The sequence below is a fragment of the Balaenoptera borealis genome (assembly GCF_965194805.1).
Source record: "Balaenoptera borealis genome assembly, chromosome: 20".
Classification (NCBI taxonomy): Eukaryota; Metazoa; Chordata; class Mammalia; order Artiodactyla; family Balaenopteridae; genus Balaenoptera; species Balaenoptera borealis.
Genome location: NC_138879.1, coordinates 59,883,286 through 59,904,408, shown reverse-complemented (window position 1 = coordinate 59,904,408; position 21,123 = coordinate 59,883,286). Strand labels below are relative to the sequence as shown.

The 21,123-nt window shown below is 57.8% G+C and overlaps 1 protein-coding gene and 1 pseudogene across 5 annotated transcripts in view; one reads left to right on the top strand and one right to left on the bottom strand.

The window, feature by feature from the left end:
* Positions 1-21,123, top strand: part of EPN2 (epsin 2) — a 68,262-nt gene that overhangs the window by 18,153 nt on the left and 28,986 nt on the right. For 2 of the 4 annotated variants that reach the window (XM_082374112.1, XM_082374109.1), the window contains exon 2: positions 14,442-15,205. In XM_082374112.1, the coding sequence (XP_082230238.1) occupies positions 14,611-15,205 (595 nt within the window). In that variant the 5' untranslated portion in view covers positions 14,442-14,610. Of the gene's footprint in view, positions 1-5,170; positions 5,286-11,269; positions 11,351-14,441; positions 15,206-21,123 lie in introns of those variants that run through there. The other 2 variants (XM_082374111.1, XM_082374110.1) reach the window with 2 other exon arrangements.
* On the bottom strand, positions 5,307-11,087 carry LOC309619182 (peroxiredoxin-1 pseudogene; annotated as a pseudogene). The gene is made up of 2 exons (XR_014249856.1): positions 7,673-11,087; positions 5,307-7,582 (listed from the first exon to the last, which is right to left on the bottom strand). The product of XR_014249856.1 is annotated as a peroxiredoxin-1 pseudogene (transcript).

The window sequence follows — 21,123 nt, the reverse complement described above, 5'->3', positions numbered from 1 at the left end:
ATGGAGCAGCGTGTGGCCTTGCGTGTGTGCTTCCCTCGGCGTGTTTTCACAGTTCACTGTGTGCAAGCAGGTGCCTGCACCTCCTTACGCGTTCAGGCTGAATGCTGTTCCGCTGTATGGATATACCACGTTTTATTATTCTGTTTACCCGTTCCTCTGTTGAAGGGAAGCCCTTTCCACTTTTTGGCTGTTACGAGCGATGTTGCTGTGGGCTCCGTGGGCACCGTGTCCTTTCTCTTGGGTAGAGACACGGGCCTGCACCGCCCCCATGCTGGGCAAGGAACGTGGAGAACGGCACACTGGCCTCTAAAGTGCTGGACACAAAGCGACACACGTCACTTCTGCCACATTTTACTGGCCGGGGCCGTGGCTGACCCAGAGTGGGGGGTGGGGAACGCAGTTCTGTCCCAGGCCCTGGAAGCCGCGGACTAGAAATGTTTGGCGCACAGAACTAATGACTGCAGAGAGGGGAAGCGGGCATCCGGGGGCCCAGGGGAAGGATCCTGTCTGGAGGGGTCACTAGCAAGGTGGAGCTCCAGGGTGAGAATTATCTGCCACTGATGGGTCCGCCTTGAAAGCTGGTTGGTGGAGAGACCTTGAGTCTTCCAGGGAGCAGCTTAGAAGTGTGTGGCGGTCTTGGAGAGGACAAGGGCAGCCTCATGGAAGGAACGTTGAGCTCCGGGGCTGAGGACCGGGCTCCCTGAGCTTTCCCGGCAGGCGCCGGGGCTCAGCAGAGGGAGCGCAGAGCTCACCCACCCTCTCTTCTCGCCTGTAAAATGCCTCCTTTGCGGGATGTGGCACACAGTGGGCTGTTATGAAAGGCAGCTGTCACCTTGGTGAGTTTGGCCAGCAGCAGTGGAGCCTGCGGTCACGGAGTGAACGGGCCTGGCCTCCCCGGGTCTTGGTCCATCTTCCCTGGGAAGCACGGATGTGCCGAAGGACCGCCCTGCCCTCCCCCTGGTGACCCCGGGCTGGCTGAGGGAGGAGGAGGCTGGTGGCCAGTGAGTATTCTGGGGCAAGTAGACAGCTCTCCCATAAAATGCAGTGTTTTCTGGACAGACCTGCGTATGCGCCCTCGTCCGTGCTGGAAGCGCACTCCTTTATTATTTTTCTAAACAGAGTAGCACAAAGGCAATGTAAACATTGTTTGAACAAACGCATTTGGCTAATGGAGATAAAACCAAAAGGAAAATAACAACTTTAATTTCTTTCTGGCTTTTGTGTTTTGACATTTAGCAGCGTACTTCTAATCTTTTAAGAATTTGAAAAAATCACACGTTGTGGAAACCGCGGTTTGTTTCTGCGTGTTCACTTAGTGTGAAACGGACTCGGCGCCCGCCTTGCCCGACCTCGGCCTCTCCTGGAGCGTGTGGCGGGGGACCGCGGGGCCGAGGAGGGTCCGGCAGAGGCGCGCTGCGGACCCCGTAGGAGGGGCGGAGGGCTCCACCTCCGTCCACGCGGCTCTTTCAGGTCGGCATCTGTGGGGCCTCGAAGGCCGCCACTGCGCTTCCCGGAGGAGGTGACCACCCGTGACGCTGGGGCCAGCCATCTTTCCACTCCGACCGGCTGTTGTTTTTAAACCGCAGCAGTATCGTAGGCCGTGTGTCCTGCTCCGCAAGACGTCTGTGGGTCCTGGACTTGGGCGTCAGGTGAGGGTGGGGAGAGCCGCCGAGATCGGGGGCGGCATGTGAGCAGGTGGGATCGAGTCGTTCCTTCCCGCGGCAGATGTGTGCCCGGCTCTGCGCCAGGCCCTGTGAGGCAGCCCAGTGTGCAGACAGTCGGGGCCTCTGTCCCCCGAGAGCCCGCAGTCCAGAGGTCGGGGGAGGAAGGAGGGAGAGGCGGGGGAGGGCCGGAAGCCGGCCGCGGCAGGCGGGGGGCGCTCCGGGAGGGGGAGGTGGTGGCGATGGGCTCAGTGTCGTGCCACGGGGGCCTGGGCCTCCATGCAGCAGGCCTGGGCGGGCCGTGCGCTCCCACACAAGGGTGTCTGAGCTGTTGGTCGGCGTAACAGGACGCGTGCGGCTCTCCCAGCCTGAGGCTGGCTTCGTGCCACATCCTCTGGACTCCCCGCGCCCCTGTCAGTTAGCGTCGCTCCCTGAGACCCTCGGCTCTTGCCTCCCCTGCTCTGGATGGTTCTCCTGTGTCTCTGCCCCGCTCCTGGCCCTTCTTGGACTTCACTGATGGCCACTCGCCTCCTCTGACTTGTGCCCTCATCCCTGCTCTCCTGGGCTCCTCCAGCGCCCCTCCCAGCCCTCGGCACCATCTGCCCCTTGGCCATCTCCATCCTCCATGCCTGTCCTGCTAGCACCTCCAGCTACGTTCGCCTGAAATAAAACTACTTGTTCTGCCTCTTTCCTTCTCCTGAAACCGGCTCACCCTCCGCACCTTGACATCCTGTTAAAGGTGCCTCTGTGTCCCTGCCACTCCCGCCGGCCTCTGGTGTGGGCTCCGGTGCTTCCTGCCGCCCCCGCCCCGCAGTCTGCCTGCCGCGGCTCCATCGGGACTGCAGAAGCCCCGCCTCGGCGGCGCCACCTCTCTGCCCCCGACACGCAAACCCACTCCAGTAGCTTTGACTGCAGCAGTGTATCTTAAAATAATTTTAAGTGGTAGCAGTTGAACGTTACTCATCTTAATAGTTTTTTATCTACAAAATGCCATGGTGCCTTTGGCGGGTCCTCAGAAAGTTAAACAGAGAGCTGCCACGTGACCCAGCAGCCCTGCTCCTTGGTATCTGCCCGGGAGAACTGAACACGCGCGTCCACACAAAAACTTGTACGCAAAGTTCACAGCAGCGTTATGCATAACGGCCAGGAAATGGAAACAACCCAGGTGCCCTCCAGCTGACAAGTGGGTAAATAAAATGTGGTCTATCCATACGATGGAAAATTACTCCTCCATAAAAAAGAGTGAAGTACTGATAGATAGTGCAGTGTAAATGAACCTTTAAAATATGCTAAGTGAAAGGAGCCAGACACAAAGGCCACATACTGTGTGATTTCATGTACGTGAAATGTCCAGAATAGGTGAATCCACAGAGACAGAAGGCAGGCTGCTGGTTGCCTGCGGGGGGCTGGGTGAAAGGAGGAGTGGGCGGTGACTGACGACATGCAGGGTCTCCTTGGAGATATGAGAACGCCCACCACGGCCACGGTTACCCAACACAGTGAGGGTGCTAAATTGAGTGTGAATTGTACACTTTAAAATGGTGAATTTTATCTCTATAAAAACAAAACAATAGAAAAACAACCCCTCCCCCAAATGCCGTAACAGTGATACCTGATTTCATGTACGTTATTACTTAATGCAGGTATTTGAGTTTAAAAGTAAATTGAAGAGGTGGCACATATATACAATGGAATATTACTCAGCCATAAAAAGAAACGAAATTGAGTTATTTGTAGTGAAGTGGATGGAGTTAGAGTCTGTCATACAGAGTGAAGTAAGTCCAGAAAGAGAAAAACAAATACAGTATGCTAACACATATATATGGAATCTAAGGAAAAAAAAAAAAAAGTCATGAAGAACCTAGTGGTAAGACGGGAATAAAGACACAGACCTACTAGAGAATGGACTTGAGGATATGGGGAGGGGGAAGGGTAAGCTGTGACAAAGTGAGAGAGTGGCGTGGACATATATACACTACCAAACGTAAAATAGATAGCTAGTGGGAAGCAGCCGCATAGCACAGGGAGATCAGCTCGGTGCTTTGTGACCACCTAGAGGGGTGGGATAGGGAGGGTGGGAGGGAGGGAGATGCAAGAGGGAAGAGATATGGGAACATATGTATATGTATAACTGATGCACTTTGTTGTAAAGCGGAAACTAACACACCATTGTAAAGCAATTATACTCCAATAAAGATGTTAAAAAAAAAAGACTGTGGGATAGGGAAAAAAAAATAAAAAATAAAAGTAAATTGATTTAGGGACTTCCCTGGCAGTCCAGTGGTTAGGACCCAGCACTTTCACTGCCGAGAGCCTGGGTTCGATCCCTAGTCCGCGAGCTAAGATCCCACAAGCTGTAAGGCATGACCAAAAAAAAAAAAAAAATTGATTTGAAGAAAAATATTAAGCAAACAATAGTGCAGCTTACAATAAGAATGAAGGAGAGAATTCCTAAGACGGCACCTGGCACGTTGGAGACGCCCTGTGAGTGTTAACCATTATTACTGTTACTTGGAGGATTTGGCAAAAATCTGGAAGGTGAGTGACCAAGGTCGGCAGGTCCAGATTCCTTAGCGCGCCGAGTGAGGCCCGCAGACGTCCCCACGCCTCGTCACCGCCTCCCTCGTGCCCTGCCGTCCCCCCATCCTCCTGCGGCTCTGCCTTGGTTGCGTAGATGGCCCAACCCAGACGAGCCGCGTCGTATGTTTGTTTCCCCGTGAGCACCGTTCTTTAAGCACCGAGTGTGTGAAAAGTACTTGTTGAATCTAGTATCAGCTAAACCGTTCATCTCTCTTTGCGCTGTGATGATGAAATGATGTTATAAGAGCAAAAGTATTTTTAAAATACAGTTCAGAGGACACTTGTACACCCTGTGGAGTAGTTCTGCTCCCAGGAACGTGGTCTAGAACACTTGGTACACGAGTCCCAGGGGACACACGTGCACACACCAGCGCTGTTCACGATGGCGAAAAGGTGAACTCCGTCTAGGTGTCCACGGACAGGAGAGGGAGTGGGGAGACTTACACATGAGCACAGGCAGCTGCCATGCGGCAGGGACACGGATGAGCTACCCAGACACGCAGCCACACGTGTGGACAAGTCTCAGAGACGTAGTATCGACACCGGAGCAGGTTGTGGAAGTGGTACAACATGTGTGGTAAGATCATTTTCTTTTTTAAAAAGCAGGGGACAGAGGAACTCAGAACCCGAGCTGTTTGCTGGGAGGGGGAAGGGGCCTGGGGGACAGGGGTGCCTCGTCTGTGCCCCACATGGGGTTGGCGCTTCTGCTTTTGTATGTGCCCAACAGCATGTCACGAACACTTCAGAGGACAGAGGAGGGGCAGGAAGAGCTTCGGGCGGGTGCGCCTTTTCTGGGCCGGCCGTGACATTTGAGAGCCCAGTGAGTGTAGCAGAGTAACACCCTGGGCAGGTCCCCAGCAGAGGGGAGGGGGAGTTGCACTCTTATTCTGAACCAAAAGAGGAAGCTTACCTTTCATCACCGCGAGACCCGGTTTTTCCTGGTGCTGTTTCAGATGACGGCTGTTTTAAAGGAATAATCAGCGTTCTCGGGTTGTTACAGCCCGTGTGGCTGACTTAGCAGAAGACACGGTTATAGCCAAAGAGGTACCGTTTCTTAAGGGTGTGAGTTCTGAAGGGCTAATTTTTTTAAAAATAAATTTATTTACTCATTTATTTCTGGCTGCGTTGGGTCTTTGTTGCTGCGCGCGGGCTTTCTCTAGTTGCGGTGAGCGGGGGCTACTCTTCGTTGAGGTGTGCGGGCTTCTCATTGCGGTGGCTTCTGTTTCTTGCTGAGCATGGGCTCTAGGCACGCGGGCTCAGTAGTTGTGGCGCATGGGCTTAGTTGCTCCGCGGCATGTGGGATCCTCCCGCACCAGGACTCGAACCCGTGACCTGTGCGTTGGCAGGCGGATTCTTAACCACTGTGCCACCAGGGAAGTCCTCCAGGAGGGCTCATTTTTAAATCATTTTGGAGTTTCTGGTACCTGAGGCTCCCACCCTGCCGGATTTCGTCGTGTTGCCATCTGTGGGACCTGACGTGTCCCAGGGTGAAGCTTTCTCGGGAGAGCGTTAAAGGCCCCCTTCTTTGTGGGCTGCACTGGAAAGAGCTGGGAACGCCAGGGTCCGATCCCACGACAGCACCACACCGCTCAGAACTCACGTCCGCACGCGGCCGGGGCTGGGCCCCTTCCAGTTGCGGCATCTTTGCTCCTGCCCGCTTGGTTTGGTGAGCTGGACAGGATGTCCTGTGGCCAGCTGAACAGGGGGTAGGAGAACAGTTGCTTCTCTGCCATCTTTTGGCCTCTTCAGCACCTAGACAGGAGGGGCCCTTCTAGGCCTCCGGATTCAGTGAGGAAAAATTCATTGTTCTTATGACTTTGAGCATTGGATTTGTCTGAAGCTGAACAGAATAAGAATAGAGATGAAGAGGGTGGGACCAGAAGCCAGAGGTCTGGGATCAAATCCTGGTCCCGCCACCTGCTGGCCTGTAGCTTAGGCCAATTACTTACCTCTCTGTGCCTCGACTTCCTCGCCCATGAAATGAGGGTGAGAAGAAGAATTACTCCCCGCAGAATTCTTACGCGGCTCAGTGAGTGGATGCGCCTGGCATACAGTCAGGGCTCAGTCAGGACTCTCCAGTTTCTGTTTAGAGAGCCTCTTCTGTTTTCGGTTTCTATTCTAAGCCTGTTCTCTTATGATGACTGCTAGTATCAGAGGGTTAGCAGCACATCTGAGACCTTGCTTGGAAATGCCAGCCGCACAGGAGAAGAGCTGGAGCCGGTGCCCGTGTTGAAAGGTTGTGCGTGTGGTCAGGCACCTTCTGCCCAGCGCCTTCTCCCTGGGCCCTTGGTGCTTCTGTAGGCTCGTCCCCCTGCCGTGGACGTTGTCTCCAGGCTGTCCTCGGGGGGGCTGCTGAGAAACACCCTCAGAGACACACTCACCTTGGCACAGCCGGGAGCAAGCAGGTGTCTGGACCCCTGTCACGCTGCGCCGAGCAGCGGCCGTCCTCGCTGCGTCCCCTGGCCTCCGGTCACGCTGGAAAGGCAGGGTGTAGGTCCCTGTGGCTAGACAGGAGGCGTCCGTCCTCGCCTCGCACGCTGCCCAGGCTGCTGCTCCTGAGCCCGGGCTGGCGGGGCTTCGGGGCCTCCACTCCCCTCGGGGTGTGCTCGGTGCAGGCTTGTCCATCCCTGTCCTCGGGTCTGGCGTCGTGAGCTTTCAACCACGTAGTTTGGTTTTACGTGTTTGGTGAGCGGAGCAGCTGTTCTGCCCCGAGTGACAGAGATCCCGAGGGAGACTGAGTGGGAGACTGGCCCGAGGTGTGAACCCCGGTGTCTGAGTAGGGGGGGCGGGGGTGCTGTTTTCCTTTCTTTCCCTCTGTGTTCATTCACTCAGCACATGTCAGAGCGCTCCCGGGGTCGGGCTCTGTCCTCGGCGCCGAGGACACAGCGGTGAAGAGGGGCAGGGCCCGGTGCTCGCGGGGGAGCAGACAAACGGGGCATAAGCAGGAAGCTGTCCAACATAGAGAGGGGCTCTGCCGCACGTGGAAAGTGGTGACTTGAGAGAGTGATGCGTGGTCCCGAGGAGGCGAGGTCTAAGTTGACAAGAAAGAGCCGGTGTAGCGGCAGTGCCGGGAGGTGGCAGGCGGAGGAGACAGCAGGTGCAGGCAGGTCGTTCCAGGGACCAGGGACGTGACGGGGAAGAGGGCGCAGCACGTGGGTGGCACACGAAGAGCTCACCTTCCCAGTGCGCCCGTCTTCTGGTCTCTGGGGTTCTGGTGCACCCCCCGCGCGGCCTGGGCTGGGCCTCTGAGGACCCGTGGACATCAGCCGTCACTCCCTGAAGCCGTGGGAGCCCCCTTCCTGCACGGCCGCGTGGGGAGACTTGGAAGTGACCTCCCGGCCCTGCTGGTTTAAGGGCCGAGGTGAGCAACTGCCCCTTCTTCTCACGGCCTTGGTTTGCACTTACACAGCATGCGGGCACCTGTTCCTTACCCGCACGCGGGCTTCCTCTGGGCGAGCATCTTGAGCTCCTTTTGAGAACAGTGTCAGGTTGCTGCTGAGCCTGAAACCGGGTCTGTGGGATTCTGGCTGCGGGGTCCACAGCCCCCCCCCTTTGGCTTCCGCTCTCCCGCGGGCTCCTCAGGACATGGCGACAGCTCAGCACTTAGCGCCACCACAGTGACCAGCCAGGTCTAAATTAAGCATGAAATCATGGGAATTCTAAATTTTCCCATGTAGCTCTTTTTTTTCCCAAATGTCTCAAGCTGGAAAATTCTACTGATCAAACTGTAATCCATCGCTGGGCCTGCCCTGTGGGGTGGGTATGAAGCCGTCGGTTGCCCCCCCCAGTCTCTGGGTGGCATTGCCACCTACCATTAGTGGGCATTTCTGGCAGCAGAGTCACAGCATGTTAGAATGGAGAGTCTGGCCCGGGGGTCACACGTGTGCCAGCTGCCTTCCTTGGGGGGGGGGGCCGCGTTGCGAGGGCCGCTCTTCATACTCCACGGCCCCCGGGAAGCCGCACAGGCCAAAGAAACATCCACCGCTAGGCTTCTTGCCGGAATTCCAGCCTCTCTGTGGCTGACCTGGGGCAGGGGCTGCCCGTGACACCACGGAGACGGCAGGGAATTGAGCCACTTGTCGGAAAGGGCCTGGGGACGGGAGGCTTGGGCAGGTCGTCCGGTCTGGCCTGCCCCGTCACTTGAGGAGCGGGAGGCTGGGCCTGGCCTGGTCCCCGCTCGCCCGGCTCCTGCTTCTGTGTGCTCTACAGCTCCACGCTGATTGCTTTCTGGCTGGGTTTTTTTTTTTTTCTCCTCGGCTCAAGTTTAATAAAACTACAAAAGACCAAAAGTGATACCCTACTACTATTTACATCAGTTTGCCTGCCCCATAATACTGCTCAGGCCATTCCCTCCAGAGGAAGCAAGGCTGGCGTCCCCAACCCCTGCCGGAAAGGCCCGTCCTGTCCCACAGCACATCTGGGCTGAGTGTAAGGTCTTGTGTTTGAAGCATGACAATAGTACAGAAGAGGTTTTGCTCTCATGGCCACCTACCGCAGCCTGGCCCTAAAATGGCCCAGCGCTCACTTCTGCTTAGAGAAACATTCTTGGCTCTTCTGGACATCAGGCTTGATGGTATCGCTTGCCAGACTTCCAGCCAGCTGGGCACACTTCCCCATGTTTGTCAGTAGACTGGAAGGCCTGAACTAGTCTCAGCGTCTCATCCACAGAATGGCCAACAGGAAGGTCATTTATGGTGATCTGTCGAAGGATACCTTTATCATCAATAATTAAAAGGCCCCTGAATGAGATGCCTTCATTGGCCTTTAATACCCCATGGTCCTGAGCAATGGTGCACTTGGGGTCTGATATCAACGGAATGTTCTTGGGTCCCAGTCCTCCTTGTTTCTTGGGTGTGTTGATCTATGCCAGGTGACAGAATTGCGAATCCACAGAAGCACCAGTCACTTGGCAGTTGAGTTTCTTAAGTTCCTCTGCCCCATCACTGAAAGCAGTGATCTCCGTGGGGCGCACAAAGGTGAAGTCAAGAGGGTAAAAGAAGAGCACAACATATTTTCCTTTGTAGTCAGATAGGCTGGTATCTTTGAACTGACCATCTGGCATTACAGCAGTTGCTTTGAACTGGGGGGCACGGTGCCCGATTTTGGCATTTCCTGAAGACTTATTGCTCTCAGCAGTTCTCACAGACAAACCACAGAGGACAGTCAGGAAGGAGACACGCTGGCCAGGTTTTTTAAGAATGTTGTCCGTGGTTGGTCATTTGCAAAACTGCTCTGAGGAGTGGCAGAGGTGAGGGAGCGTTACGGAATTCTTTGTCGTCTGTGGCACGTTTGTGCATCCACTTGGCCCAGCCGTCAGGGTGTTTGATCCTCGACCCTGGGAGGGAGGTGCAGCTTGTCGCACCCCCATTTCTAAGTGACTGCGCTGTCGGATGGCCAGAACCATGTCTCCCGACCCCGGTCCTTGCTTCACATCATCTTTTAAAATGACCACATTTCAACACCTGTGTAATCTGCACCCAGGGCTGCTCTTCCCAGAGACTGAATGATTGGCCACATTGGTAAAGAAAAACGAAATTCCTCATGTGTGTTTTCAGTACTGATTTCTACTTTTAGCAAAATCAAGAACAGGTAAAGTCATAGGAGGATGTCTGACATTGAATTTTCCTGTGCTTGTTCCACGACTGTCGTGTCTTGGGAGAAGCCCCCAGGTGGCTCTTTGAGGGGGTGGTTAGAGGGGGCAGGGGTCATCCAGCATGGGGGCAGTGCCGTCAGACCCCACTACAGCCAGTTAACTGGCACCCCGGGGCTCTTCCTGTGTGGGCGGTTTCACTGTACCTGCTTTATCATCTAGAAGTTAAGTCTCATGTTCGTTTTTGCAATTCTTTCAGTATATGAATGCAAAGTCTTCTTTAAGCCCACTTTTGGGATAGAGATATAAAATTTGATTTCTCTACCCAACGAGGAGTCGTTGGGATATGGATGCCGTGTTCAGTGAGTGAGGAGGACATTTCCTTTTCTGGCTGGCCCTCCGCTCCCCCCACCCCCCCGTGGGTGTGAAGGCTGTCACCTGCCTTGAGAAAGTCGCAGGAGGCTGCCAGATGCAGATAGTGTGAGCTGCCGTCTGGGGAACGTTCATTCAGTGGGATCTACTGCTTGTGACTGGCCTGGCCCGCGACTGTTAGGTCTGGGGAGGCGAGAGGCGTTTGCCGCCTTTCCCTCATAGCTGGTCCTGGTCCCTGATCATGATCCCTGATCCCTGAAAAGCCCCCAGAATCTCCGTGGGGGTTTGGTGGAAACCCCGACCGACTGCATCTTCTCCGCGCCTGGCCAGCCATGCCCCATCACAGAAGCGCGATAGCCGAGGCACACGTGGGCTTTGACCAGGGACCCACCTGGGCTGCGGGACCACGGAGAGCTTCTCCCTCCCACGGTTGGGGTCGGGGACTCTAGATTTGGAAGGAATTTCCCCACCCTGCTCTGCAGGCCCTCGGAGCATGTTTTTATGGAATTCTTCTTGTGCCCCCAGGGGCATCACTCCAGCCTTGGAATTTTTTGTTTGTTTTTTTTAGTTTTGTTCTATTTGCTGTTTTATTCCATCTATTTCTAGTCTCCACTGTCGCTCGAATTCTGGTTGTGTTTTCAGATACGCCAGAATTTTTCTGCCCTAGCCTGTCCTCGGCAAATGTGATCCCGCGGTTACTTTATGGTCACCATTACGAGCTGCTCTCGAAAAAGGGTGATGATCCGGGAGTTCGGCTGGGCTGCCTGCGTGTCGACTAAGGGATGCAGCTCCGCGGTCGGCCTGGGCTGCGGGTCAGCTGTGCCTGGGGGCCTGGTTGGAGTCCCCGCGCCTGTCCTGGAGGCTCTGAGCGCGCTCTTCGGCTGTTGCCCAGGACGGAGCGCACAGGCTGCAGGTGACACGTGGCCGCGGGGGCTCCTGCAGCTGTGAAGTGCAGGGTGAGGGGCTTCGGGCACAGGTGGCCCACGGGTTCGGGCAGTGTCCTGTCCTGCTCCGGCTCCATCCTTGGCCCCTGCTTGCTGCTGTGCGGGCTCAGCAAGCTGGAAACGGAAGGCGAATCGAGGAGGAAGGTTCGGACAGTGGAGCCTGCAAGCTATTCAGAAAAGAGCGAGAACAGACCAGAACTCAGGTCTGGGTGTGCACTTGGGGAGTGTCGGGGCTTTGAGGGGAGCCGCGGCGGGTGTTTGCTGGCAGGAAGGTGTCTGGGCGTTTACAGTCAATCCTGGGGTTGAGGGGGGAGGTTTTAAAATGGGAAAACGAGGTCTGAGGTCTGCGGGGAGAGCGGGATGGACCCACAGTGCCCGCCTCCTCCGTTGAGGGCCCAGGCGGCCCCTCACAGCGCCAGAGACTCACCTGCGGTCTCAGGTGAGGCAGGCGCGGAGCAGGTGGGCCCTGAGGGTGGTTCCTCGGAGGCACCTTTGGGGCCCCTTCCCCTTCGGGAGTTGCTTACCCCCATCTCGCCCTTTCTGTAGCTTTAGGAAAACAGCACGCAGCTGCTCGCAGTACATTCCTGTGCTTTCTCTGACTGTAACAAGTATTTCATTAGCTTTTCCCCTCTCAGAGCCGAAGTATTTCAGAGAGACTGCTACCAGGTGTCCTTGCAAGTTGGGCCGTAGCCCCTCTTTCTCAGCTGTCAGGGTTCCTTTCCCAGCCTGGGTCCGGGAGGGCGGAGGCACCCAGCCCTTGCTCGCGAGAACGGCTGCCTTTTCTCTGCTACCAAAGGCCTGGGAGGCTCGGGGGTTGCCCTGGCCGGGCCTCGCAGCCTCCCCCGGGAGGGCACCGGCCTAGAGGACGGGCGGCAGAGCCCGACGCAGCATCTCTCCCCCAGGAAGTGGTTTCTTTTCATTACATCTTTAACCATTTGAGGCCTGTTTCCCAGGACCGTTGCTCTCGTGCTTCCTCAGAGTGCCTCCTGACCTGGAGGAAGGTGGCCGGGGTCCCTCCAGCCCACCTGCTTCTCCGAGGAGCAGGGCGCTCGTGCCTGCCGAGCCCCCAGTGGGTGACAGACCAAGTGCCAGGTGGGCGCGGGCCCTGGGGACCTCGGGTGTGACTGGTGACGCTGGCGAGCGTTCGCCCTGGGACATCGGAGCCCTTCCCGTTGGAGGCCCGTCCTCTCTCGCCGGCGTGGACGGCCAGCCTGGTCACATCACGCACGCAGGTCCCCATCAGAGCGCCTGGCCCTGGTCCTGGGACACACGGTAGAGGGCTTGTGAGAGCCGGTCGGTCAGGGAGGGGGCAGGCTGTGCCCACCCACGCGGAAGCCCGTGCGCTCTGTGGCTTCAGAAGGAAGCAGCCCTCCTGGCCTGCTGAGGGCCACGTGTGCAACTGTCACTAGGGTGGGCTTCTGTGCCCCCCCGTCCGCTGGCTCCCTGTGTGGAGTGGGCGTTTCCTGCGGCTTCCCCTCCTGACACTCTGTTCCCTCACTTCTGAGGCTGTGGACGGGGCCGGGGGGGGCCGTCCGTCGTCCCTCTTTCAGGAGCAGCCCAGCGTAGGGGCCGCGGCGAGGCGGCGGGTCCTCCCTGGGGGCCCGGGCTCCCCGCCTGCACCAGGGCCGGAATGATCCTTACCTGGAAGGCTTTTTGTGGACAGCCGGGCCCGAGGCCACCCGGCTCCTTCCCAGGCCAGAGGCCCAGAGGCGGCTGGGGTGGGGTGGAGTGTGGGGCAGCTGCTGGCTTTGTCCCCGGGCCCGGCTACACTGCTCTGTCCTTGGTGGCCCCTGTGGGCTCTGGGCTGTCTCCTCCTTCTCCAGGAGAGGAATCACGTAGCAGCCACTCCCCTTCCGCCTCCCGGAAGTCTCCCCCTTTGAAGACCTCCCTGAAGGTTATTTCTGCAGAAAGTGCTTTCCGCGCCTGCCTTTGTGGCCCCCAGCAGCCAGCTGAGTTGTTCTGGATTTGCGTCCTCTGTCCCCTGCCAGATTGCGCCTTCCTGAGGGAAGGGACACTGTTTCTAACCTGTTGCATAAATCTATCAGCAGTGTTTATTATCCACGTCAGGCACAGAGCTGGGTGCTCACTGGTGGCCAAGCCAGGTGGGATCCCCACACTCTGGACCAGAGCCCGTGGTCGGAGGCATGGCCCTCACTCCAGCTCCGCAGAATTTTCTTCCCTGGAGAGATGTGTTTGTGGCGAAGAGCTGGGTGGACCTGTTCATGTGTAACCCTCAGTTTTCTCCTCTGTGAAGTGAGGAAATTGGAGTAGAACCAGATTATTTGTAAGGTTGTACTGCACAGCTTGGGCCAGATGCCGGAGGCTTTTGAAAGCCCAGTGGAGGGCCCAAGCCCTGCTCTAGAAGGGGAATTGGGAGACTTTATAAAAAGTCAGAAGAGGTGGTCACGGAGAATCCCCCGCAGTTAGAAGCGTGGTGCCCAAGCCGGTGTAGACAAGCATTAGATTGTTCTAGCTGGCTTTTGCCCGGCGGTGAAAGAAAAATACAATCAAAATACAATCGGGGACTTTCCTGAGAAGCCACCGCAATGAGAAGCCCACGCACTGCAATGAAGAGTAGCCCACACTCTCCACAACTAGAGAAAGCCCACGCGCGGCAACGAAGACCCAACGCAGCCAAAAATAAATAAAATTAAATAAATAAATAAATTTATTTAAAAAAAACACAATCGCAGCAGAGCCGATCCAGTGGAAGTGTTTTGAAAATATAACAGTAGTTAGTGTTACTGCTTTCCTTCCAGAGGCTTAAACTTGAGTTTAAACGCTATTCCTTTTTTTTTTTTTTTAAAGTTAACCATTTTTAAAATTTATTTATTTTTGCTGCGTTGAGTCTTCGTTGCATGTGGGCTTTCTCTAGTTGCAGCGAGCAGGGGCTACTCTTCATTGAGGCGTGTGGGCTTCAGTAGTTGTGGCACAAAGGCTCAGTAGTTGTGGCTCGCGGGCTCTAGAGCGCAGGCTCAGTAGTTGTGGTGCACGGGCTTAGTTGCTCCGCAGCATGTGGGATCTTCCCGGACCAGGGCTCGAACCCGTGTCCCCTGCATTGGCAGGCGGATTCTTAACCACTGCGCCACCAGGGAAGTCCCAAACTTTATTGGTTTTTAACTTGTAATATTGATCTTATCTTAGTTTTGAAGGGAAGATGGCATCTCTTCTGTCCTTGGGGGCTGGAGGACGTCCACTCACCGCCCTGGCTGACCAGTGCCTGCTGTTTGCAAGATGCTTGCCGTCCTGGGGGTGGGGGGCTCGTGCACAGTAACGTTTGTCTTCTTTCTCTAGGTCATGGCTTCCGGCTTCTCGGACCTGAGGCTCCAACAGAGGAAATGACCATCAGGGACCCTGCTCCAGACCCATTACGGAGACTGAACCTTCACGGGGTGTGAACCTGCCTGGGACAGGGAAGCTTCTCTCTTTGAAGGGCTTTACATTTGTCGCAGAGAAAGTAAAGATGACGACTTCGTCTATCAGACGGCAGATGAAAAACATCGTGAACAATTACTCGGAAGCCGAAATAAAAGTCCGGGAAGCCACCTCCAACGACCCGTGGGGCCCGTCCAGCTCCCTGATGACGGAGGTCGCTGACCTGACCTACAACGTGGTGGCCTTCTCGGAGATCATGAGCATGGTGTGGAGGCGGCTCAACGACCACGGCAAGAACTGGCGGCACGTGTACAAGGCGCTGACGCTGCTCGACTACCTCATCAAGACGGGCTCGGAGCGCGTGGCCCAGCAGTGCCGCGAGAACATCTTCGCCATCCAGACCCTGAAGGACTTCCAGTACGTCGACCGCGACGGCAAGGACCAGGGCGTCAACGTGCGCGAGAAGGCCAAGCAGCTGGTGGCCCTGCTGAAGGACGAGGAGCGGCTGAAGGCCGAGCGGGCCCAGGCGCTCAAGACCAAGGAGCGCATGGCCCAGGTGGCCACCGGCGTGGGCAGCAGCCAGCTCGCCTTCGGCCGGGGCTCCAGCCAGCCCAACCTCTCCACCAGCTACTCGGAGCAGGAGCACGGCAAGGCCGGGGGGTCGCCGGCCTCCTACCACGGCTGTGAGTAGTGGCCGAGCGCTGGGCACCGGGGCTGAGCCAGAGCTCGCGGCCCCTCCGTGCTCGCTGCGTTCTCGCTGCCGGCAGCCGACGGCAGCGCCCTCAGTCTTCCTGGGGTTATGGTCCCAGAGGCGCTTTTGGCCCCCGGGCCGCTCTGGCTCGGGGGTCCTGAGACCCTCTGGATGCGTGGGCAGGGCTGGCCCTGGGGCGCGGGGGGCGCGGGGAAGGCGGGTGTGGAGGCCGAGTCGCCTGCTTCCTCCTGGGGCGGGTCTGCAGCCAAGGGCCTGGCCTGCTCCTGCTGCCTGGCAGTGGGGGTTGGCTGTTCTGGATAATCTGCTTTCTTTCATCTCATATGCAGTGTCTTTCTAATGACTGGGCTGTGGGTCTCCTGACTGGCTCAGTGTCTGTTCTGCTTGAGCATCTTGGGGTGAGATGGCGTGTGTCTGCCTCACTTGTAGAGGGAGAGGGCAGAAGCCTCTGCAGTAGCCGGCGTGGGCGAGGCCTTCCCCACCTGTGGTCCAGAGTGGTTCGGTCGCACGGCTGGGTCCGTGCTGGCTGGGGCTGCTCTGTTCTCTCGTTTTGCATGTCGATGGCTCTGGGTCTTTGCCCAGCGTTTGGAAGAGGCCTCAGAAGATAGAAGTGGGGTTCGGGGCCTGGCGGAGGCTGGTCCGGGAGCCGCGTCGGCATCCTTGTCATTCGCCGACGTGGTCCCTGGAATGGCGCCTCTCTGCTTTCGCAGTGTGGTGGCGAGGCGGGGGTCCTGGCGGCCTGCGGGCTGGGGGATGCAGAAACTGTCTCTTCCGGCTGTGAAAACAAAAGTGCAGGTCACTGTACCCTTTGTTTTTGGAATAAGTAACAGTCAGCATAAAACTTTTTTACTTTCTAAGGCAGTTGTTTGCAGTTTGACAAACCGCTGTCGACGTTGCTTATTAGTTCAGCAGGTTTCAGTAGCATTTCGAGAAGTGGCAATAGGAGATTTGCATAGTAAGGTCAGACTGCCCACCTCTGAGATTTCTCAGGGATTGTCGAGCTCAGAGAGGTCCGCGTTGCTTGTCCCATTTGCAGTTCCTGTTGTTTTCCCACTTAGCTGAATGGCTCTGCTGAGGCAAAGTCTGTGACCTTCGTGAAACCCCTTGAAAGAAATGGAACCTGCACCCCAGGGGCTCTAGGGGCTGCCCCTGCGCTAGGTTGCACCATAAAAGGAAGGTTGCCCTTAAGAAGCGAAGTTGTGTGTTTCCCTCAGGGAGCCCCTCTCCACCCGAGAAAGGCCCCTGCAGGTGGGCTGAGTCCCGGGCCCCCAGCCTCCTCTTGGGGGAGTGGCTGCGTATGGGCGCTGGGGGCTGCTCCTCTGGCCTGCCTTTTGCGGTCATTGTCGTCTAGGTGAGGCGGCGGCCCGTCCATCGGTCCGAGGGTGTTCCGGGGCAGGGAGGAGTGGGTGGGGCCTCGGGTCCAGTCCTGCCGGCCTTGGCCTCCCCCGCCCTGCCCGGCGCTGCTGTGGTCCCGGCTCATCCCCTGAGACCCTGAGCTCGAGCTGCGTGTTCAGGGTCCATTCGCGGGGCCCGGCCTCTGCTGCTGCCTGTCCCTCTAACAGCCTGTCACTCACTGTGTGTGTGTGTCCCTGCCCCACAGCACCGGAGGCCTTGCTGTGTCCCCAGCACCGCACAGGGGCCCCGCTGGGTCAGAGCAAGGAGCTGCTGCTGCTGAGCCAGTGCCCGCCCTTCCTGCCCTGCCCGCCCGTCCCGGGGCTGCCCTCCTGCTGCGCTGGCGCCCAGGTCCAGCCCTGCCTCGCTTGGGCCCGGTGGCCTGGCCTGCGGCTGTGTGTGCTCGCCGTCCCTCAGTGCAGCCGGTGCTCCCCCCGCCTCTCGAGGCCCCGTGTCCTCCCCTCTCCCCAGAGCCCGGCCCCGCACTCCCTTGCCCCTCGCCCGCCCGGAGTCCTGCCAGGGCCTCGGGGGGCTGCTGTTCACCTAAGGCCTGGGGGACCGCTGGGCGCTCCCTGTGTCCCGCTCCCTGAGGAATTGGAGGGGGTCATGCTGGCCGCAGACCCGGGTGTGGGGAAGACCGGGCCGCCTGGCCGCAGTGTGTGGTTCCAGCCTCGCCCCACCAGGCACACCCGGGCCTCGGCGCCGGTGGCCGGGAGCCATCTCTGCATTGCGGGGACACGTGCCAGGTGGAGGACCTGAAAATGGGATGGGATGGCTTTTGCTTCTCAGCGAACTGCCGTCCTTCCCGAGATCCCCGTGACTGTGGGGAACAGAGTTAGCTGTGCTGCGATTCTAGGTCACGGTGTTTGAAGGTCCCTAACTCAATGGGTAATGAAAATGAGGCTTCTCTTTGGATTGATTAATGGTGTATCCTGGACAGTCTCCAGCTGGGGCAGGTTAAACTGAAAACAGTTCTCAGGGTTGCCCACGAGGAAGTGCTCTCAGTCTGATCTGCCTTCAGTCCCCAGGGGCCCTGCCTCAGAGAAGAAAGTCTTCCCTTCTCTTCTGCTCTTACCGGAAGGAGCGCCAGCGAAGCGCCTCTGTGCCGCTTCCCGACGACCTGAAAACGGTTCCGCTCATCGTGCCTCACACACATCGCCACCCCCCCGCCCCAGGTGCCCGTGTGATCGCCTTGTTGAGCTCTGGGATGTTTCCTTCGCGCCTGTGCTCCCCTCACGGTCTGTACTGGACTCCGCAGGGAGGACCAGCTCTGCAGTGTCGGGAGGCGTGTTTCACAGGCTCCGCGGAGGGCCCGCTGGTGCGCCCGCAGGTTCCCAGTGCCCCCGGGGCCTACCCGTTGAGTAACTGGGGGGTCTGTGTGTGTCCCCCTGGCCCCCAGCTCTCCTGGGACGCTTGCACGTGAAGCCCAGGCCCGGGCCGCCCCGCGCCTGGGCCCGTGGGTCCCCCCACTCGGCGCCCTTGCATACGCACGTCCGGCAAGTTGCTCCGCCCGCAGCCCACACGGAGTTCTCTTTTCCTTCAGCTCTGGAGAAACTAAGGGTAAAATGGGTGAGCGAGTTTGCTTTTAGACAGTTTCTCGAACCCTGGATGAGTTTTAGGCAAACACGTGCTACGCGGTGTCACCCTTTTGAGTGCTTTCCTCTCGGTATCTCACACCCTCCGCATTGCGGGGCTGTCCCGTGACTCCTTGCTGAGTCCTCAGCTGAGTGCCACGCATAAGGTGCGGGCTTGACATGGGCACACGGTGGGTCTGCTTTGAACACACTGGCTTGGAATCCAGCACGAGGAGTCCCACTGACCTGGCTGTCGGAAACTGGTCTCGTGAAGTGCGGGCTGTGATTCAGGGCGGACTTTCGTGAGGGGCGCAAGTCGGACCCCAGGCCCCGCAGGGGAGGCCTGGTGGGCGCGGTGCCGACTCTTGGCCGCGGCTGCTGCTCTGCCCACCGTGATCGTGTTTGAGGAGGGCTTCCTGTCGTGAGCTGCGCCCGTCGGCTCCTCTCCGGGCCTCCTCACTCCTTCCGGTCTCCCGCGCACAGCTGCAGAGTTCTTTCCTCCCTCTGCAGCGCGTGGCTGCAGTTCAGTGCCCGCTTTCAGATTGCTTTCCGTGCTCTTACCCACCCCCTCTTAGAAATGACGCCCTGATCCCGGCTCGCAGAGAGCGCCCGTCCGTCCCAGGGCTCCCCGCAGGGTCCGGCGCAGAGCCCTGGACGCACAGACAGGTCCCCCTGCCGGGTTAGCCGTGCTGCTGCCGGCCTTGGGCGCCCACAGTCCCTCGTTCCCTCAGCAAGGGGCGTTTTGAGCTCCCACCGTGTGCCTCTGTCGTGTGCCCCCTTCCCACTAACGGGGAGAGAGACAGTGAATGGTCGGCATTGTACTGCACGCTGCACCATGAATGCTCTGGAAACCCCAAACCCAGCACCGCCCAGCGTGTGAGGAGTGGGGAGGGTGGTCCGAGTGCTGGGAAGGCCCACAACAAGCCTGGACTGGAGGAGGAGGGCTGGGCTGTGGAAGGTCTGGAAGGGCATCCCAGGCAGGTGGAGGGCGGAGGGCTGGACCGGTGGGCAAGGCTGGGCCTGAGGGACGGGGAGCGGCCACATGTTGGTAGATGGGTGGAGGGCCTCCGGGTCATCCAAAGCCCTTTGGCTTTTACTCAGTTAGCTGGGAGCAGGGCAGGGTTTGGAACCGAGGAGGGATTGGATCCTGCTGAAGGCTGAGAAGGCTCACGAGGACCCTCTGGCTGTGTGGGGGGCCAGGCGGGCCCAGGGAGGCTGGTGGGAGACCCCTGCCTTTCCCCAGGTGGGAGATGACGGTGCTGGACCTGATGGGGCGGAGGAGGCCTGGGCACACTTTAAAGGAACGGGGTGGGTGCGCCCAGGGCTGAGAGGTGGTGACTGCCGGCCAGTGGTCCCCGCTATCGGGAAGGCAGGGCCAGCCAGCTGGCGGGGAGTGTGCCCGGACCTCCGGGGCCTTCCACCCGGCTTTGGGCCCCATGTCGGCTGATTGCTCCCAAAGGGGCTGGGCGAGGAATTTGGCGGGAGACGGGACTCACTCGGGAGCCCGTCTCGCCGGAGCCGGTGTGTTCTGCACGTCGCGGGAGCCCTGATCTTCGATGGCAGCAAGTGTCCGGCAGAGGCCGGCGCTGGCTGTCACGTCTTCAGGTGGGAAATCGAATCAAGAGGCTGGTTGGTAGCGCCAGCAGACCCTCGGAGGTGGCAGTTTTAGTGACACGTCTGTCCAGGCGGCAAATGTCAAAGGTGTTCGTTCTCGTCTCCTGGGCTTGGGCCCCCAGCGGGGTCTCAATGTGCCATGGCGAGGCCTCCGCGTGGCTGGGCTGCTCGGGGCTGCAGTGCCTGCAACAGCGGGAGGCTGGCGGTCCCCGTTCACTTCCTGTAGGAGGCGGCGGGGCGGGGGTCGTTGGCGAGGACACTGAGGTGGACTCGCTCCCCCAGATCCACTCGGTCGTAGCAGTGAGGCCAGGATCTGAACCCAGAGCCCTGGCAGTTTTACGGTTGTGTGGTCCACCTCGTGTAACGCTGGTTACTCCACGGGGCCCTCTGGTTGTCAGAGAGGGTGAGGTTGAAACAGCTGTCAGAGCTGCTGATGGGGGTTATCAGTTAGGCGATTGATGTTGCCGTGTGCCGGGGGAGACGGAAGGTGTGGCTGCAATAGCTACACCTGTCCGTTTGTCTTTAAAGCATCCTTCGTAAAAGTGTAGGTACACAAACTGTCGTTTTATAGACTGTCAGTAGTGGATGTGAAAAAAGCAAAGGGGGTGTTGAGTCAGGCTCAGTAAGAGTTACACAGCAGGGCCATGTCTGATTCATGGCTGCTTGGTGGCCAGATTCCAATGGCCAGCTTGAAGGAAGGGGGCATTTAAAATTATAGTATAAAAAAAAAAAATTATAGTATAAATAAAAATAAGAGGGAAGGTCTAAGAATAATTTTTCTTTGTGTTGGAAAGTAGACCACATAATTTATGGATAATCTCTGTATATCACGTATTCTGTGTTTGTCCTCAGAGTACTTTTCTCTTTTATCTTCTGTCTCCTCGCAGTGACGGAGCAGGAGCCTGTGCTCAGTGCCGAGTGCCTGACCCACGAGGTGCTCAGTAAGCAGTGAACGAACGCATGCTAAATCGACCTGAATTCTCTTTTTCTTGGTGGTGGTTTGACGTGATGTGCTTATCTCCATTGGTGTCTGCCCCTGTTAGCCTTTTGCAAATACACTTTGTGGGCTTTTCCAGAAATGTGGAAATGTTGTACCATATCTTGAGACTTTGAGTTTAGAACAGTGTGATTCCTAGTTGTTAGATTTTGTTTGGTAATAAAATGCTGTTCCCGATTTTGCCAGCTGCCCTTTCTCTGTTCCCTAAGCCACTGGCTCCAGCTGACTGCCCCGGGAGCTTTTAAATCTCCCGAGGTATCCCAGCGCCCCGGCACACATCTGACAGGTCGGAGCCTCGGGGCGGGCACGGGCAGC